This window comes from Tupaia chinensis, unplaced genomic scaffold (assembly GCF_000334495.1).
Source record: "Tupaia chinensis unplaced genomic scaffold, TupChi_1.0 Scaffold145396_1, whole genome shotgun sequence".
NCBI classification, from domain to species: Eukaryota; Metazoa; Chordata; class Mammalia; order Scandentia; family Tupaiidae; genus Tupaia; species Tupaia belangeri.
The window spans coordinates 2065862-2084962 of record NW_006205257.1 but is presented as its reverse complement, the minus strand read 5'-3'; the positions used below and the strand labels follow the sequence as shown (position 1 = coordinate 2084962).

At 43.3% G+C, this 19101-nt stretch overlaps 1 protein-coding gene across 1 annotated transcript in view; it reads left to right on the top strand.

The window, feature by feature from the left end:
* Positions 1 to 19101, top strand: part of TDRD12 (tudor domain containing 12) — a 96946-nt gene that overhangs the window by 67801 nt on the left and 10044 nt on the right. The window contains 10 exon segments of the mRNA XM_027768073.1: positions 2418 to 2609; positions 3098 to 3226; positions 5096 to 5213; positions 6497 to 6636; positions 6788 to 6990; positions 11557 to 11656; positions 14497 to 14684; positions 15386 to 15496; positions 15498 to 15591; positions 17701 to 17793. Of these exon segments, the coding sequence (XP_027623874.1) occupies positions 2418 to 2609; positions 3098 to 3226; positions 5096 to 5213; positions 6497 to 6636; positions 6788 to 6990; positions 11557 to 11656; positions 14497 to 14684; positions 15386 to 15496; positions 15498 to 15591; positions 17701 to 17793 (1368 nt within the window).

Here is a 19101-nt window from a genome sequence, read left to right as displayed (position 1 = left end):
CCAGAAGGTTTTTCCAAGCCGCCATGCCTGGGACTCAAACCGCCCAGCCAGCCATGTGGGATACAGCCACTTTAAACACCATGCCACTTGTCTGACCCACCTTGTTTTTCTCTTCTTTTCTTTTTTTTGGTTTCCATTTGCGTGGAATTATTTTTCCAAACTTTCACTTTCAATCTGTGTTATGTTTTTATAAATGAAGTGTATTTCTTTTAAGCAGCTTATTATGTTGCTTTATTTATCCGTTCAGCCAGTCTACATCTTTTGGTTGGGGAAGTTTAGCCATTTACATTCAATGTTAATACATAGCTGCTATTTAGTTGTAACCTGGTTGCTTTGTGTTTCCTTAGTTCCTTTTTCTTTCTGTTATTTTAAGCAACAAGGAAAGTCAGTAAAAGGCTGCACTCCAGAGAGAGGGGAAACTCTTTAATACGCCAGTGGGTGGGTGTGGAGGAGTTAACACTCAGAATCTCCAGCCCCACTTGGGGGTCGAGCACAGTCTTTTATCAGGAAGTTTGGGGAGGGGCGGTTTCCAGCAGGCTATCAGGAAGAAGCAGCCCATCTGGAAGATGCAGCCCAGAGTTTGTTCTCAGGAAGAAAAGGTCAGATAAGCAGGGTGTTTGGCTTCTCAAGGCCTTAGATTGTTTTATCACTTCAGAGGGGGAGAGGCAGAGGCAGAGGCAGTGAATTCACAGAGGCACAGAGGCCTGGAATAGCCATGGTCAGCCTTGGGCTATTGTGAGTTCCGGGCCTAGCCTTGGGCTATTTGTGAGCTCTGGACTCAGACACATCATTCAATCTCTGGTCAAATAAAAATAATAATAATAATAATGAATAAAATAAATACATCTTTAAAAACAAACAAACAAAAAGGACACACATTTTGTTTGCACCTGTTTCCAATAGGATAAATTCCTAGGAAGGAGCTTAGTAGATCAAAGACTATGAAGTCTTGCTCGGCATTTGCTGGAAGAAGTATATCATGATAAGAAGAGCATTCACTTGGGCCTCTACAGGGTTCCCGAACTTTAAGGTCTCGGGTTCTTATCGAGTTAATATCCTGGTACATTGCACTGTACAGTGACCTTTCTAAAAGCATGGACCTGTACACTTCCTTGAGCAGTGAGCCACCACACCACCCTCCCTGCAGCCCTGCCAGGGGATCTCACTTTCTTCCCCAGTCTCATTCATTTAATTTGTATGTTTTCTGTTACTTACATTTGGACCTTCACTTCACGTTGATCATTTGCATCCATTTGTCTATGAGTTCTTCTTTTATTCCCTTGCTCATTTCTGTCACCTTTTCTGTTGATGCAGTGAGTGTGTTAGTTCCTTTTAAGATGTGTTTGGGAACCAGCAGTTAGCGTAATGGCTATGTCGCTGGACTCCCACATCGTCGACCGCGGTTCGCCTCTCGGACCCAGTGGCTTAAAACCCACGCCGGGCACGTGTGCGTGTGTGCCCAAGATCCCGAGAGGAGAATGGAGGAGAAAGGATTGCGGCGTGACCATCCGCTCTGGGGGGTGATTTCTCGCTTTGTCTGTCGTGCAAGCTCAGGGGCCCCGTAGTGAAAAACCTCTAAAAAAAAAAAAAAAGATGTGTTACACATTTTCCTCCTTATATTTTGCCAGAGGGGCACATGTACTTGCTGGAGAGAGACATTGGTACAGTGGGGTAGAGTGAAAAAGCACCCTCCATGAGGAACGGTTATCACAATGCCTTCTCAATTTCTCCCTCTTGTTGGGATCTTAGGCGCACGTGCACACACACACACACACACACACACACACACACACACTCACATGCCTGGTGTCTCTAGAGCCACTAGGTCCAGGACTCAGAAAACATGCAGTTGGCAGGAACCAGCAGTTAGCGTAATGGCTATGTCGCTGGACTCCCACTTAGTCGACCGCGGTTCGCGTCTCGGACCCGGTGGCTTAAATCTCACACCGGGCGCGTGTGCCTGCGTGCCCAAGATCCCGAGAGGAGAATGGAGGAGAAGGGATTGCGGCGTGACCATCCCCCCTGGGGGGTGATTTCTCGCTTTCTGTCTCTATGTCTCTGTCTGGCGAGCGCACGCGCCCTATAGCGAAAACCTCTCCAAAAAAAAGAAAACATGCAGTTGGCCATGTGGGATCCAGCCATCCTAATTGCCACATGAACTTGCTGGCCCATGTTACACATATGTACTAAGGTGTTGTTTGTGCTTTACTTTTATTCGTAGCGGAGTTTTAGGATATTTATTGACTTTAAAATTAGTATTTATTCTTTTTAGTTTTTTCCTTTCCTTTTTTAATGGGAAAGACCTTCCTCACTCTGAGAATAGAAAATATACAATCCCTTACGTTTTATGTACGTCAGACTAATTCTTGATTCTCTTTTACAATAAAAATAAAATGAACTATACTAATTTTTTTTAGATGTTTGCTATATTAGATAACTTTAAAAAAAGTACTGAGGTTGAAGAAAGGGAATCCGCACCACATCAGGTTGTTGCGGTTGGAGTTCACTGGAACAAGCATATAGAACGTTTAATCAAAGAATTCATGAGCGATCCCTACATTGTGATCACAGCCATGGAGGAGGCTGCCCTGTATGGCAGCGTCCAGCAGGTAAGGGAGTCACGCTTATGTCAGAATGAGTGCGCGTGGGTGTGTGTGTGCGTGCAGGCACACGCGTGGTGGTGGCTTGAACACAAACAAGTAAACTTTAATTCATGGTTTACTATGAAGTGATGATAGCTTGAATTTCATACACAATTCTGTAATCGTGTATTTATAGTTCTGTCCTGTACATTTTTTTTTCTATTAAAATAATAATTCACGGGACCAGCAGTTAGTGTAATGGCTATGTCGCTGGACTCCCATGTAGTCAACCACGGTTTGCATCCGGGGCCCGGTGGCTTAAAACTCACACCGGGCGCATGTGTGTGTGTTCCCAAGATCCCAAGAGGAGCGTGGAGGAGAAGGGATTGTGGTGTGGCCATCCCCCCTGGGAGGTGATTTCTCCCTTTCTGTCTGTCTGTCTCTCCATTAAGCTCACATGCCCTGTGGCAGAAATCTCTATTTTAAAACAAATCACTCTTTCTCTATTCATTCAGGTAGTACATCTTTGTCTAGAATGTGAAAAAACTTCTACTTTACTCCAAGTCCTTGACTTCATTCCAAGTGAGGCACAGAAGACCTTGATCTTCACCTGCTCTGTCGCTGAAACAGAAATAGTGTGTAAGGTGAGCCCTTACATGCATAGAAACCTCCTCACTGTTTAAATTGTGGTTGACTCTCAGGTCATCAGCCAGTCGCTGGATAGGCAAATACGTGGCAGGGAAATAACAATTTCCCAAGTGTAACATCTCCCAGAAGAGGAAGTGGATTCCACTCACTGAAGCACTGGTGGCAGGGGCCTGGCAGTGGGGAGGTAGTAGGTAAGGGCTCCCGCTCCACTGGCACGTCCTTCTCCAAGGAGAGCTGTGCTGGAGCACCAAGAGGGTCTAGTTCTTGAGAAAATGCCAGCATCTTCTGAACACTATTTAAGAATGAGAAGATCATAGTAAAATGTATTATCATTAACTAGAAAAGCCAAATAAATAAAGATGTATTAGATTTAATATAATTTTGCATACATTAATGTTAAATTGTGGAAATGGAACCAAATACAAAATAAAAGATTCCGTAATGCTCCCAGCTTTCCACAATAATGAGCTACAAGGTATAGTTAGAAAGTCTTTGTTGGACCAGCAGGTGGCATGGTGGTTAGGTGCTGGATCCTACATGGCTGACTGCATGTTTGAGTCCCAGACCCAGAGGCTTGAAATACATGCGCATGTGCCCAAAATCCTGAGAAGAAAGTGGAGAAAGGATCACAACATGGCCATCCCCCCGGGGGATGATTCCTCATTTTCCCTTCCATCTCTCTCTCTCTCTGTCTTTCTCCAGGGAGTACACATGCCTTATAGCCAAAAGAAAAAAAATCTAAAAAAATACAGTCTTTGTTGACAGTAGTACCATATAATTAACGTATAATCAATATATGCATATATATGCACATGCATATTTGTGTTATTTTTTAAAAAAGAAAAATACAGGAAGACTTCAAAAAGATCATGGAAAATGGAATTAAAGTACAAGTTAATTTTGATGTAAAAAGATAAATCTAAAAAAAAAAAATCTATGCATAGGTTTTTAATCTATGTATTTTTCATGACCTTTTTGAAGACCTGCTTGTAGTTTTAGCAAAATAATGCTTGTTTTACCTGAGCAAGTTTTTAGATATAAACTATAGAATTTTGGAAATACATTTATTTTAATTTACAGTTGGGACCAGCAGATGGCATAATGGTTACATCGCTGGACTCCCATGTAGTCAACTATGGTTTGAGTCCTGGACTAGCAGCTTAAAACTCACACCAGATGCATGTCCATATATGCCCAAAATCCCAAGAGGAGAATGGAGGAGAAGAAACTGGCGTGGCCATCCCCTGGAGGGTGATTTCTCACTCTCTGTCTCCATCTCTCTGGCAAGCACACACACCCTATAGCAAAAAAACATCTCTGAATAAATCAACAAAAGTAAATTTACAGTCATCTCATTCTAGATCAATGAGTACTATGGTTTGGACAACCCCAAACGGTACATGTGTTAGGACCTGGTTATATTATAAGATGTTAAGTGAAAATTTAAACCCTCCATAGTGTTCCAGGCTGGGGCCCTTGCATGCAATAAAGTTATTAGGGTGGGGTCCCTCCCATGGTTAAATCTAGTAGAATGGTAAGACAGGAAAGGAGACCAGAACAGGTGGAAACTTGGGAATGGTTGTGCTGCTCAAGAAGACCCTGCCCTCCTCCTTGTTGTAGCTTCACCTGAAGCTGGTTCCTAGACCTCAGACCTCCAAATTCTGAGCTGAATAAACCTCTATTTTTGTGAATCACTCATCACTCAGTCTCAGGTATTTCTGCTGGCAACATAATATTGGACTAAGACAGTGAGGTCATACCCTCACAGATCATTGAAGCAGTTTCCATTGATAATTATTGATGAAGCAATTGGCTTTAAGCTTGTGTTCCTGACTGTGAACTGACCCCTTCTGTTTTATCTTTAGGTAGTAGAAAGCTATTCAATATTTTGCTTGAAAATGCATAAAGAAATGGTTTTTAACTTAAAGAGTGTTCTAGAACAGTGGAAGAAGAAGTTAAGTGCTGGCTCTCACATTGTGTTGGGTAAGTGAACCCCTAGGAATCGTGTCTCCATTTGCATATCTCAGCTCCAGATTCCTTACTGTTTCCTAGATTTACTGAGAATTTATTAGTAATGTTAATTTTAAATTGAAAATTAACCTCCACTGACATTTTTATGTGGAGAGGCCAGCAGGTGTTATAGTGGTTAAGGTACTGGTCTCCCACATGGCTGACCAGGGTTAGAGTCTCAGACCTGGTGGCTTGAATGTGTATGTATGTGTATGCCCAGGTGCATGTATGTGTATGCCCAAAATCCCAAGAGAATGGAAGAGAAAGGATTTTGGTTTAGCCATTCCTCCATCCCAGTAGCGGGTGATTTCTCACTTTCTTTCTCACTGCCTTGCATTCTCCCTAGAGCTCCAGTTTGAAGATCACTGTGTGTGTGTGTGTGTGTGTGTGCGTGTGTGCGCGTGTGTGTGTGCGTGTGTGTATATATGTATTCTTACATATGTGTGTGTGTGTATGAATTCCCATGTGTCTGGATATATATACATGCCTATAATGAAACATGATCATAAATGATTGTTAAATTTAGAATTAGAATTATAAAAGTCAAAATGTGTAAAATAATTAAAAACAATATGTGCAGCCTGGATTTATAATAGAGATCTATTTTAAAGAATTACTTATTCAATTACATTTGTTGTTATTATTATTATTTTTTTAATTTGACCAGAGAGACAGAAAGGGAAGGCAAGAAAGCAAGCTACTTGGTCCAGGACTTGAACTGTGGTCGTCATATGGGAGCCCAGCACCCTAACCGTCAGTCCACCTGCCGGCCTCTAATAGAGACATTTTTAACAGTAAATGAGAAATCACTTTTCTCTGGAATTTAATCACTAGAGTCTGGCTTTTTTTTTCTTTTTTTGAGAAAGATTTCTGCTATAGGGCGCGTGCACTCACTGGAGAGACAGAGAGACAAAAAGCGAGAAATCACCCCCCAGGGGAGATGACTACTCCGTAGTCCCTACTCCTCTGTTCTCCTCTTGGGATCCTGGGCATGCATGCACTTGCACCCGGCGTGAGGTTTAAGCCATCATGTCCAGGACTCAAACCATGGTCGACTACATGGGAGTCCAGCGATGTAACCATTATGCCATATATATATATGTGTGTATATATATATACACACACATATATATGGAGTTTCTTTGCATTTAAAAAGCAAAATTCAGTGCTGACACGTACCTCAGTGTGGGTTGTTGGCACTGAGTGAGTGCCGTGGACTCCAGCTCACGTGAGGTTGTCTGCCTCCCTTTCTCCAGCCTTAACCGATGACTGCATCCCACTCTTGGCCATCACTGACGCCACCTGCGTGATTCACTTCAGCTTCCCTTCCTCTCCGAAAACGTTCGGTGGACGCCTGTATTGCATGTCTGACTATTTTCACAGTTTCATGGAACAGGTTTGGTTCGTTTTTATTACCTTTCAACATCCCACTGGCATTTTCTGTGTCATGGCAAGCTCAGCACGCACCAGCTTTCCTCATTCGTACTAGTGTGAGTGATCTGCCTCCCTTACTCACTCCCGATTTTAAGGGTTCTCCTGCCGAACAGGTAGAGAAAAAAACCAAATCTGTCTTGTTGCTGACGGAGAGAAACGCAAGCCACGCAGCTGGCGTCCTGCACTACCTGGAGCGAGCTGATGCCAAAATCCCTCCGGAGCTGTATGAGTTTACCGCCGGCGTCCTACAAGCCAAAGAAGATAAAAAATCCAGGAGGCCCCTTTGCTCGTATCTTAAGGCTTTCGGTTTTTGCAAGTAAGCCGGTGTTCTTTTTGTCTAACTGAGATGTGATGTGCAGTCAGGTGCACAGACGATAAGTTCACAGTTCGATGACTTGTCACACGGACGTCCCCATGCAGACCACCTCCCGGCTCTGAGGGTGCGTGGAGGCGAGATTCCCTCACCCTCTGCCTGGTGCACCTTCCCCCAGAAGTAACCACCCTCCAGGTTGCTGTCAAGGTTGATTCATTTTGTTTGTTTCTGTACTCCATACATTAGGTCATTGGACAAGTCATGACGTATTTTTCTGTTTTTCTACGTAAAAATGCGCCATGACTTTCCCAGCGACCCAATATATGAAATTACAGTATATCCTCTTCTGCGTCTGGCATTTTTCTCTAAACCCAAATGGCTGTGACATTCACGGTTATGTTTATCTGTGGTTTATTTTATTTATCTCATGGCTCGGTGTTCCAACGTATGAATATATCACAATGTCAGTATCCGTGTGTCCTTCTGTGAAGCTATGCGCCCATTTCCTTTGGGTCTTTACTAATGAGTGGGACTGCCAGGTCCTGGGTGAGCTTATGTTTAGCCCTTCCAGGGTGGCTGACCATTTCTGAGCCTGTCGGTGTGTATGCGATAGTTTGAGCTGCCCCATATCCTCCTGCCACTTAGCACCCATGGGTATAGTACCATCATGGCTGTGGGCATCTCTGTAAAGATGAATGATATCAAAGGGACTAGCAGGTGGTGTGGTGGTTAGGACACTGGACATTCCCACGTGGCCGACTATGGTTTGAGTCCTGGGCCTGGTGGCTTGCTTTCTCACTTTCTCTCTTTCTCTGTGTTTCTCTGGTCAAAATAAAATAAGTAAATGAATAAATAAAATAAAAATTAATTTAAAAAAGATGAACGATATCAAATATCTTTTTATATGCTTCTGGGACATTTGACCATTCAGGTCTTTTGCTTATTTTTTCTTTCTCTCTCTTTCTTTCTTTCTTTCTTTCTTTCTTTCTTTCTTTCTTTCTTTCTTTCTTCCTTTCTTTCTTCCTTTCTTTCTTCCTTTCATTCTTCCTTTTTTTTAAGAGAGATTTTTGCCATACGGTGCATGCACTTGCTGAGAGACAGAGAGACAGAAAGCAAAAAATCACCCCCTGAGGGGATGGTCATACCACAGTCCCTTCTCCTCCACTCTCCTCTTGGGTACTCACAGTCACATGCCTGGTTTGAGTTTTAAGCTGCTGGGTCCAGAACTCGAACCACAGTCGACTATGTAGGAGCCCAGTGACGTATTTATTTAAAACATCATCTGTTCTCACAGATACATGTGATCCATGTTTTAACTCAGGAGTTCTTTTACATTTGTCTGTTTATACCAGTAATACGCTTCACTAAGCACTGTAGCTTTATAGCAAAGTCTCGGTATCTGGTATCTAAGACTCCAAACTCAGTTCCCTTCAAGATTGTTCTGGCTACTCTAAATCTATTGCATATAAATATACTTTTTTTTTGAGAGAGAGAGAGATTTTTGCTGTAGGGCATGTGCTTGCTGGAGAGAGAAAGAGAGAGAGACAAAGGGAGAAATCACCCCCGGGGATGGGGTGGGGATGGCCACTCTGCAATCCCTTCTCTTCCATTCTTCTCTCAGGATCTTGGGCATGCATGCACATGCGTCCAGTGTAATTTTAAGTCACCTGGTCCAGGACTCGAACCATGGTTGACTTGGGAGTCCAGCGATATAACCATTATGCCATCTGCTGGTTTCATATCCATATCCATTTAAAAACAGGCCTGTCCATTATTGAAAAACCCTACTGGAATGTTGTTAGGGACCGTATGAATTCTATTCCACCCCCAGGTTTTAAAAATTACCTTTATTTTTAAAAAATTAGTGTATGCATTACAGGAGACTGAAAAACACAAGAAGCAAAGGACAAAGTCATCCATAGTCACAAACAGCTCCGTTTCATGTGTCCTTCTGTTTGTACACACAACATGTAGTTTTATGTGACTGGGATCATACAGTATAGCATGTATTATGCTCCTTCACATATTATGAATATTTACCAATTCAAAGTCCCCAAGCTCTATTTTTTTAATTTAACTTTTATTTATTTATTCATTTTATTTTAATTTGACCAGAGAGGGTCAGAGCAAGAGAGAGAAAGAGGGAAAGTGAGAAAAGAATCCTCCAGGTCTGGGGCCCAAACCATAGTCGACCATATGGGAGTCCAGAGACTCAACCACCATGCCACTTGTCTGCCCCAACATTGTATTCTTCCTTTTCTTTTTTTTTTTTTTCCAAGAGGGGTTTTTTGGTATAGGGGGCTTGCCAGAGAGACAGGGAGAGAGAAGGAAAGCAAGAAATAACCCCTGGGGAGATGGCTATGCCACAATCCCTTCTCCTCTTGGGGTTTTGGGCACATGTGCAAGTGCCCTGAGTGAGTTTTGAGCCGCTGGGTCTAGGACTTGAACCTTGGTTGACTACGTGGGAGTCCAGTGACATAACCATTATATCTTCTGGACCCCAATATTGCATTCTCTTAATGCTCAATTTAAGACACAAAACAAGTAAATATAAGAGAAATACAAGAGAACTCATTTTCAGCTCTATATTATTAAAAAATTAGCAAGATTTTTCCATTTAATTACTCAGTGTATTCCCACAGTACAGCTAAAAGAGATGACATGCATCAGTGACTATCATCAAAATAAATGTGGGGTCAACAGGTGGCGTAGTGGTTAAGGCGCTGGACGCCTCCACGTGGATGACCGTGGTTAGAGTCCCGGACCTTGTGGCTTGCTTTCTCACCTTCCCTCTCTCAATCTGTGCTTCTCTCTCTGGTCAAATAAAAAAAAATTAATGAATAATAAATAATAAATAATTCTTTTTTAAAAAAATGTAAATGTGAGCACATCTACATACATCACTCCTTTTATAAAACATCGTTCTACATTGTGAGTCTTCTGTCCAGCAGAGACTTATCTGAAGCATACACGGAATAACTCCTCGAGACACAGAGGTCTGAGTCAAGGGGGAGAGGGGGAGGCCGGACCAGGGATCCACCTGCTAGGTCTCTCTCGTCCTCCATATTTACTAGGACAAAAGAGAACAGAAAGGTACTTTGAGGGAAAGTTGCTTATTAGAGGATTAGAAAGATAAGGGTAATTCCTGGACAGGACGGCTTCAGTATTGATAAGGGGGTGTGGCTCACTGACACCAGAGGCTGGACAGAACACCTTGGAATTTGGAGAGCACATTTATCAGATCACACACTCATTTAATGGCCTCTTGTCGGTGTTTTTAGCAGGAAGACAAGAGGTCAGGTATTTCACCATTTTCCCTGCAGTCATTCATTCAGAGTTCATAAGTCCCCAAGGGGTTCTAGGAGCGTGGCATTTCTGCCATTCCCTAACACTACAGTAGGGAGTGCATGGATTCTTTTTTTTTTTCTTTTTAAAAAATAATTCTTTATTATTTTATTATTATTACTATCATTTTAAAATTTACTGTCAGGAATGTGTTCTCACTAGGAGAGAGACAGAGAGAGAAAGCAGGCCTCCAGGTCCAGGACTCACACTGCTGTTGGTCATGTGGAAGTCCGGTGCCTTAACCGCCACACTACCCGTGAGCCCCAAGATAACTGTTGATAATATTAACTTTTTGGAATTATGGTACATTAAACATGTGGTTAGCAGGAATTTCCATTATGCCTTGAAATAGAATATTGATGTTTAAGACTTTGGCTTCAACTGTTTTTCAGTTTGGAGGTAACATTATACTTAAGGAATAGATTCTGATTTTGAGGTTAGTTGGCCTTTGTTGTAAATTATGGTGATATGTTTCGATTCAAAAATCTCTGTTTTGGAAGCGTATTTTATTTACTTAATACATTTAAGAATGTCTAGAGAAAGAATGAAATAACTTTCCTTTAAATTTATTTAGTGTTGAGACCAGCAGGTGGTGTGGTGGTTAAGGTGCTGGACACTCCCACATGGCCAACCACTATTCAAGTCCCAGATCTGGTGGCTTCCTTTATCCCTTTCTCTCTCTGTGTGTGTGTGTGTGTGTGTGTGTGTGTGTGTCAGTGTGTCTCTGGTCAAATTAAAATAAATGAATGAATAAATAAAATTAAATAAATAATTTTAAAAAATTATTTAGTGTTAATTAAGTTTGAGAACCTTTTCTACTTAAATGTTAAATAATCATACTGAAATATTTAGAAAGATTGCTTAACTTCAATAATCATACTGAAATATTTAGTATGATTGCTTAACTTCTTTTAACAATTATTTGTTTAATTTTATTTATTATTATTTTTTAATTTGTCTAGAGAAATTAAAAGAGAGAGAGAAAGTGATAAAACAAGCCGCCAGGTCTGGGACTCAAACTGCAGTGGGTCATGTGGGAGAGTCCAGTGCCTTAACCACCTCACCATTTGCTGGCCCCACAAGTGCTTCATTTTTAAAGCGTTCGGAAGAAGAGTTCTCTCAGTTCCGTTATGGATCATTTTTCTCAAGAATGCTTAGAAATCTGTAATAACAATTAGGTTATTTTTCCTGGTTTAAAAATCCAGTCACTTATTTTTTTTCCAGAGACAGAAGGACCTGTCCTGACCGACACCATATTAATCCAGACATGGACATACCGAGGAAATTATCCAATCAAGCGCTACCAATGCTTGGCTATATTAAAGTAAGATTTGTCACAGATCCTTCTGTCCAGTGGTTCGTGGTCATTTCAATGAATGTTTAATTTTTCAAGCAGCAGAATTTTGGTAGAATGTGATCATGATGTCCATATTAATATGTCATGTCAGTATTAATGTATCACCATTAATATGAAAATAGGCGTGGGTCCTTAGAAGGTTCCTCATTTCAGAGCCCTAGTTTATTTATAAAACCAAGATCACGAGCCGGCCAAGGCATGGAGTTTAAGACAGCCGAGTCCCATGTGGCCAACTGCACTGTGTGAGTCGTGGGCCCAGAGACTTGAAAAGCATACCAAGTACATGTGCACATTATGTGTACAAAGTCTCTCTCCTATGAACACACGTGCCTCAAAGCAAAAACTAAAAAAAACAACCTAAAGAAAAAAGATCAAATTGGATAAATGGGTGGTAACTTAACGGATTTTTGTTTTCACTTACAATTTCAGAAAAATATTGGGTTGTTGGAAAAGTCATAACACATTTGAAAAAAATATGTCATGGCTTTTCCAACAGCCCGGTAATTGTTACCATGTGGGGGCTATTAAAAGTACTTCAGTGATTTTGTGAATCTTTTCAAAATAGATGTGATTGGGACCAGCAGTTAGCGTAATGGCTATGTCGCTGGACTCCCATGTAGTTGACCGCGGTTCACGTCCCGGACCCGGTGGCTTAAACTCACGCCGGGCACGTGTGCGTGCGTGCCCAAGATCCCGAGAGGAGAATGGAGGAGAAGGGATTGCGGCGTGACCATCCCCCCTGGGGGGTGATTTCTCGCTTTCGGTCTCTCTGTCTCTCTCTGTCTGTCCGGCGAGCACACGCGCCCTTTAGCGAAAACCTCTCCAAAAAAATAAAAAACAGATGTGATTGTTCCTTTGAGGAAAATTCTGAGGTGCAAATTAAATTGCAGAATTAAGCATTTGTTACTTTCTTTGAAATCCTTCTTACTAATTTTGTCACTTCTTTTTGAATTTAAAAATATTTTGCCTGTCACCTCTTTCCTTTAAAGCATTGTCTGTTGTGTTGGTTTCTTCTGGCTGCTGTAAGAAATGACCCTAAGTCAGTCTTTTAACACAGATTTATTCTTTCATAGTTCTGGAGGCTGAAATTCTATTCTTTTTCTTTTTGGAGGGATTTTTGCCATAGGGCACGTGTGCTCACCAGGAAGACAGAAAGAGACAGACAGAAAACAAGAAATCACCCCCCCCCAGGGGGGTTGGCCACGCCACGATCCCTTCTCCTCTTGGGATCTTGGGCACGCACGCACACAGGCCTGGCTTGAGTTTAAGCCACCCGGCTTGGGATTCAAACTATGACTGAATACGTGGGAGTCCAGCGACATAGCCATCACACCAACTGCTGGTCCCTCGAGGCTGAAATTCTGAAATCAAGGGGTCGGCAGGGCTGTGCTCCCTGAAAAACCTCTAGATCACAGTCCAGTCCTTGTCTTTTTCCAGCTCCTCTTGGTTTAGGACACACGCGCACACACATGCCCAGCTTCTTGGTTTGGGGCATTCCTTGGTTTGTAGCAGTTCATAGCCAGATCATTCCAGGCTCTGCCTGCACCATCACTAGCCTTCACCTCTTCTCTGCCCTCTCAGAGGGAGGCCACCCAGGTAACCCAGACAGTCTTCTCGGCTGGAGACAGTGAATGACTTCTACAAAGACCCTTTTATCAAACGAGGTCATCGTCACAGTGATCTTGGGAATTAGAGTGTGCAGTACATCTGACTTAGGGGTCGCCATTGACTCCACTAACGTTTTCATTATTCAAGTAATTTTTCTTGAATTTCTAAATATTTCCCGAGTCCTATTCCATCATTTCTGTTTTGTTTCTTTAATTCCTGATTTACATATATATGTACACATCCACACATCGTGCATATATACACACTACACACACAGGATAGACATAGTCTATTAATTATTTGGCATTCGTTTCCTAAATGACCAGCTGGAAAGCAGCTTGTTTTGAAACTGAAGGTGATGGGCCAGCCTGTGGCCTGGGGGTGAAGGTGACTGGATCCCGCACGACTGACCATGTGATTCAAGTCCTGGACGCACTTCTTAGACACAAGCTGGATGTGTGGTCACGCCCACAATTCCACAGGGAGGGGGACATAGCGGAGAAGGGACTGCAGTGTGACCCTCATGGCGGTGCTTTCTCACTTTTCCTCTTTCTGCCTCTCTCTGGAGAGTGCACATGTCCTCCAGCAAATTAAAAAAAATAACAATAACAATTTTTATAAAGGTTCAGTTAAAAAGTAAAGAAATGCTCTATGTAGTAAAGTAGTTGTAAAGTAATTCAATTTGCCAAAAAAAAAAAATCTATTAGATTTATAGTAAAACTATTCATTCGTAAATACAGGAAGGTATCTATTTTGTTTCTTGACCAACCTTCTACAGTGATTTTTTCTTTCTTTCTTTTTTTTTTTTTTTTTTTTTGGAGAGGTTTTTGCTATAGGACACGTGCGCTCGCCAGAAAGACGGAGAGAGACAGAGAGACAGAAAGCGAGAACTCACCCCCTGGGAGGATGGCCACACCGCAGTCCCTTCTCCTCCATTCTCCTCTCAGGATCTTGGGCACGCACACACATGTGCCTGGCATGAGTTTAAGCCACCGGGTCTGGTACTTGAACTGCGGTCCACTACATGGGAGTGCAGCGACATAGCCATTACGCTAACTGCTGGTTCCCCCCTTCTATAGTGATTTTAAAATCCCTTGTTCGTATACTTTGGGTTCTTAGGTCAGGTGCTAATTTCTACAGGCACGAGGAGTGTGTATATCTTTTGTTTAGATAAAATTGGTTTTCTGTCTGTGTTTCAGCTCATACCTTTTTATATTTCAAATGCAACAAATTACTTTGGTCGTATCATTGATAAACATGTGGATCTTTATGAAGCTCTTCATGCTGAAATGACTGAGTATTTTAAGGATTCCAGTAATAAAACAACCACTGAAAAGGTGGAGAAATTTGGATTGTATGGATTGGCAGAAAACAGAGTTTTTCACAGGTGAAATATCTGATGATTTCCTCTCTGAAGTTGTGAAGCATGTGGTAACTTTAATTGGTAGCAGAGTCCTCTTCCCACCCCTGTCCGCTTGACCGAGTGTCTCCATCCTAAGTCTGTCTGCCTCCCAGGCGTGTGGTGCCGGTGTGCCGTCCGCAGGCACCAGGTGGCGCTCCACCCGTTAGACCACCCGGCTTCTGAGCACAGAGCAGGGTGACAGCGTAACCAGAGACAGTTACTGAGCCAACACGGTGCTGTGTGTGGCATATGCAGACATCTTCCCTCAGCTAATCCTTTACAAATTCCCATAAAATGGACACGGTTGCCATTTCACAGGTAAGCAGACCGAGCTTTGGCGATGTTCCCTCATCTCTGAGGTCAGCTCAGTAAGTGGCATGGCAGCGTCCCCACCCAAGCAGTCTGGCTCCGTGCTGGCTGGCACCCACTTTCCTGGAGTCCACACCAGGTGCCACCAGCCATGGCCTCGACTCAGATACTCTGACACTTGAACGTGCTGTGTCCATTTTCTCATGTGGTCAGATGAAGGGGGTTGCTCTGTTGGAAATGACTACGTTTTTCTACTTATGTCCCTGCAGTGGAGCGGGAGTCTTTCTGTGTATTTTCCACTTGCTGGGTAAGTCGAGACTCAGGGGATTTCTTCTCCAGAATCTCCTTGTAAAACTGACGCCACCTTTGTCCCACAGGGTTCAGGTGTTGGAGATGAGCCCAAAAAAAGACACGTGGGCCCTGGATAACGTGCTGGTCCAGTTCATAGATGAGGGCAGGACCAGGCTCGTCACAAGGGACCAGCTGCTGCCCAGAGCGTTTCCACACGCTGCCCCCTCAGGCTGTGGAGTTTATCGTCTGTAGAGTGAAACCCGCCGACAATGAGACAGAATGGAATCCGAAGGTGCGTTAAATACTTGGACTCACCGTGTATTTAACTCGAAATTTACACAGCACTGAGCCCTGTCAGAATTTTTTTTTCCTTTCATTTATTTATTTTTACATTTTTCCACATTTACTTTACATAGCAAAAAATTTTAGCTCATACTCCATAATTCTTGACAGTTTACAAACAACTTTCAAAATTTCAAAATACTGAATTTTAAAGATAATGTTCAAAATACGTCTTATAATTTTGTAATTTAGAGTATTGCGTTTGGGCCTCACACTCCATATTCCTAGGCAGTGAAAGCGCAGTCTGCTTAGATCCGCGCTGGGACGAGAAGGGATGGCCCGCCTGGAGAACTGGCTTGGAACCTCAGAGCAGAGCTGCGTATCCTTGGCACTGTTGGCCATCGGTACCATTAGTGCTCACAGGCGTCAAATTGGTCTAAAATAGGTGTCCTGGCAAAAGAAACTGACTGTTAGCTTAAGGAGAAGAAACCATGTAAGCACCTACAATATGGAAACCCCAGTCACAGCGGGGACATTGCCTAGAGAGGCAAGACAGCCCAGCACCATGAGATTGGAAGGGTGGACAGGAAGGAGAGACGGAGGCCAGAAAACCTCCCAAAGGAAGGGCAGTGCCCCTGGGCCTTGTAAGGTAACAAGGATGTCACCGGGCACAGTGGATAGGTCATGGAGATAGGAAGTGACGCATGGTCCCATAGGGCTCGCTTGGCTATCCAAGGTCGGGTAGAAAGGCCCAGCCCTTGGCCAGTAGTGGCCAGAGAGGCAATGTCTGTCATCGTGGGAGCAGTGAGTCCCGTTCCTGATGGTGCTCCTGCTTACCCAAGGGAAGGCTGCATTTCGTACAGCCTGATTATTGGGATATATAATAAACCATCGCAGTTGGTGAAGGAAAAAAAACCAGTTGGGGTTATCAACAAGGGTCAGCGTTATCCGGCACAAAAACACATGAATGATTTCATGGTTCAGGATGAATATACTGTCTTACTTTTGTGAATTTAGTACAATACAGCCTTTATCAAACAGCAGCCTTTTTTCCTCTTTGGTGTAATGCTCATGTACTGAAGGTGCACCACTTGCCAAATGCCAGGCTGGGCTCTGGGAGGTTGTCATCGGTGAGAAGATCACGGCCCTGGTTCTCTAGGAACATCTGCTCTGTAAAGATGATTGGCCACAAGGATTTCTGGAAGAGCAGCCCTCTGTCGAAATGGGAGGAAGTTCTCTTGTGTGTCTTCTTTGAGGAGGACAGGCACAGTCTGACGATGGGCCAGCTCCCTCCTGTCCTGCTTTATTGGCGGTGAGCTGCCGAGATGGCTCAGGCAGGTCTTATGTATCGTGGCCCCACTTGAAATGAAAACAACCTTGTGCCCAGCAAAAAGCACACGGAAGACCAGAGCCCCTTCATTCCAAGGTCACTGGCTTCAGGGCAGCTCCATTGCTGTGACATCCTCTGAAGCGACAGGAACAACTGTTACTTGGCTCTTGTTGAGACTTCAAAGCATAAGCATCCAGGGACCAGCAGTTGGCGTAATGACTATGTCACTGGACTCCCATGTAGTTGACCGCGATTCACGTCCCGAACCTGGTGGCTTAAAACTCACACCAGGCGTGTGTGCGTGCGTGCCCAAGATCCCGAGAGGAGAATGGAGGAGAAGGGATTGTGGCGTGGCCATCCCCTCTGAGGGGTGATTTCTCGCTTTCTGTCTCTCTGTCTCTCTCTGTCTGTGTGGTGAGCGCATGTGCCCTATAGCAAAAACCTCTCTCTCAAAAAAAAAAAGAATAAGCATCCATATTCCAAAGATGCTAGTTGGTAGAGGAGGGGGTACACGTGTCCTCAGTGGGAAGCATGTAGTGCCAGGAGTCTGAGGGCACACACCCTCACACTCATAGAGCTCCCTAGTGTGGGACCCCCTGCCTTTCTACACCTGCTCTTGTGAAACCCTCCTGCTGTCCTCGTCAGTGAAAGGAGGTGATGACCTCTGCAGCCTCCTTCATAGGGTTGTTGTGAGGCACCAGGGAATAAATGCAGGGCATGTTTTGCAAATACACAGCGTATGTAGGATAAGGATTTTTCTTAAAGCTTCAAATAAGTGCTTTTCTTCAGGTGACTAGGTACATTCACCATAAAGTCGTTGGAAAATTACACGATGCAAAAGTGATGCTGGCTTTGGGAAATACAGTTTGGATCGATCCAATGGTAAGTATGCAGTGTTCTTAAAACACACACACACAGACACCCTCTGAATGGACCCTTAAAATGATCCAAGCCTGTTTGAATAACTGTTTTTGCTTCATAGAAATGGAAGCTCATGTGGGGCTACGAGGGAGAGGTATTTTCACATTACTGGGTCCAAACTTCTGAGTTTGATTTTGAAGAGAATATTTGCCAGGGTAGCCCAGTACACGCACGCTTTGGTGTGTATGGCACATGTGCACTCACACAACTGAACACGGTTTTCCTGAAGCCGGCCTTCACTATGTGACCTGTTCTGATATTCGCTGTTCTTTTCTGATCATGAACTGTTAGATTTCATAGCCCACTGGCCTTGCCATTTGAGAAGCCCTGGGCGGTGACTGCTAAACCAGCCTCCATCTGTCCTAGTCTATAAGTGAGCTGGAGATCTGGGACGTGATCAGTTATGTTGAGGACTTCAAAGTCCTCTTTCTAAAATCTACTTTTCAAAGATAGATTTTATCATGGGCAGTTTCTACTCCATTCATTGACCAAATATTTATTGAGCACCTATCATGTGTTAGGACCAGTACTGGGCCTACCTGTGAACAAAGTAGGCACAACCTTCTGGCCTGTGGAGTTGATGTGCAGTGGTGGAAGGTGGGTGTGAGACAAGGAGATGTGATTTATGGGGTCCCTTGTGCCCCCTTGTACCATCCCCTCTGCTCACACCCCAAGAACTCTACTGTTCAAAGTTTTGCTGTATTATATACTACATCTTAATGATTATGCTTATCTATAAGATTTAAAGGAATTCAGTTCATAAAAACTGTTTTGCTGAAAGTTGTTTTTATTATAAGGTCAGCAAAGTTTTAACATGTTAAAAAGGGAAGTTTACGTATAAAATGTAAGAGTAAGAGGAGAAAATGGTCTTTAGACGGGAAAACAGAGATGGCCAGTGTAGGTGGATGAAGAGACGTGGGAGTTTTCATTGATATTGTAATAATATTGTAGTTGTAACTTATTGGAGAAAAACGGAAATTGTATTAAGCAGGTATTTCAAAAGCCGTTACTAATAGAATGAAGTAAAATAGAAAACCCACTTGGAAAGTATGTTTCCATGGCCACCAAGCGTGTGTGACAGTGCTGCTGTCATACTAGAAGGGAGCAACGCCCCACCCTTGTCTTCAGACTAGCTTCGTCCCAGAGTGGAGAGAGGCTCTTCCACACGTTCCCAAGGGTCACTTAGAAAGGTGCCCCACCAGTGCCAGCCTGGCTCACCCCGCATGGCTATGAGAGGGATGCTCAGTCCTGTATACGTATCATCCATCG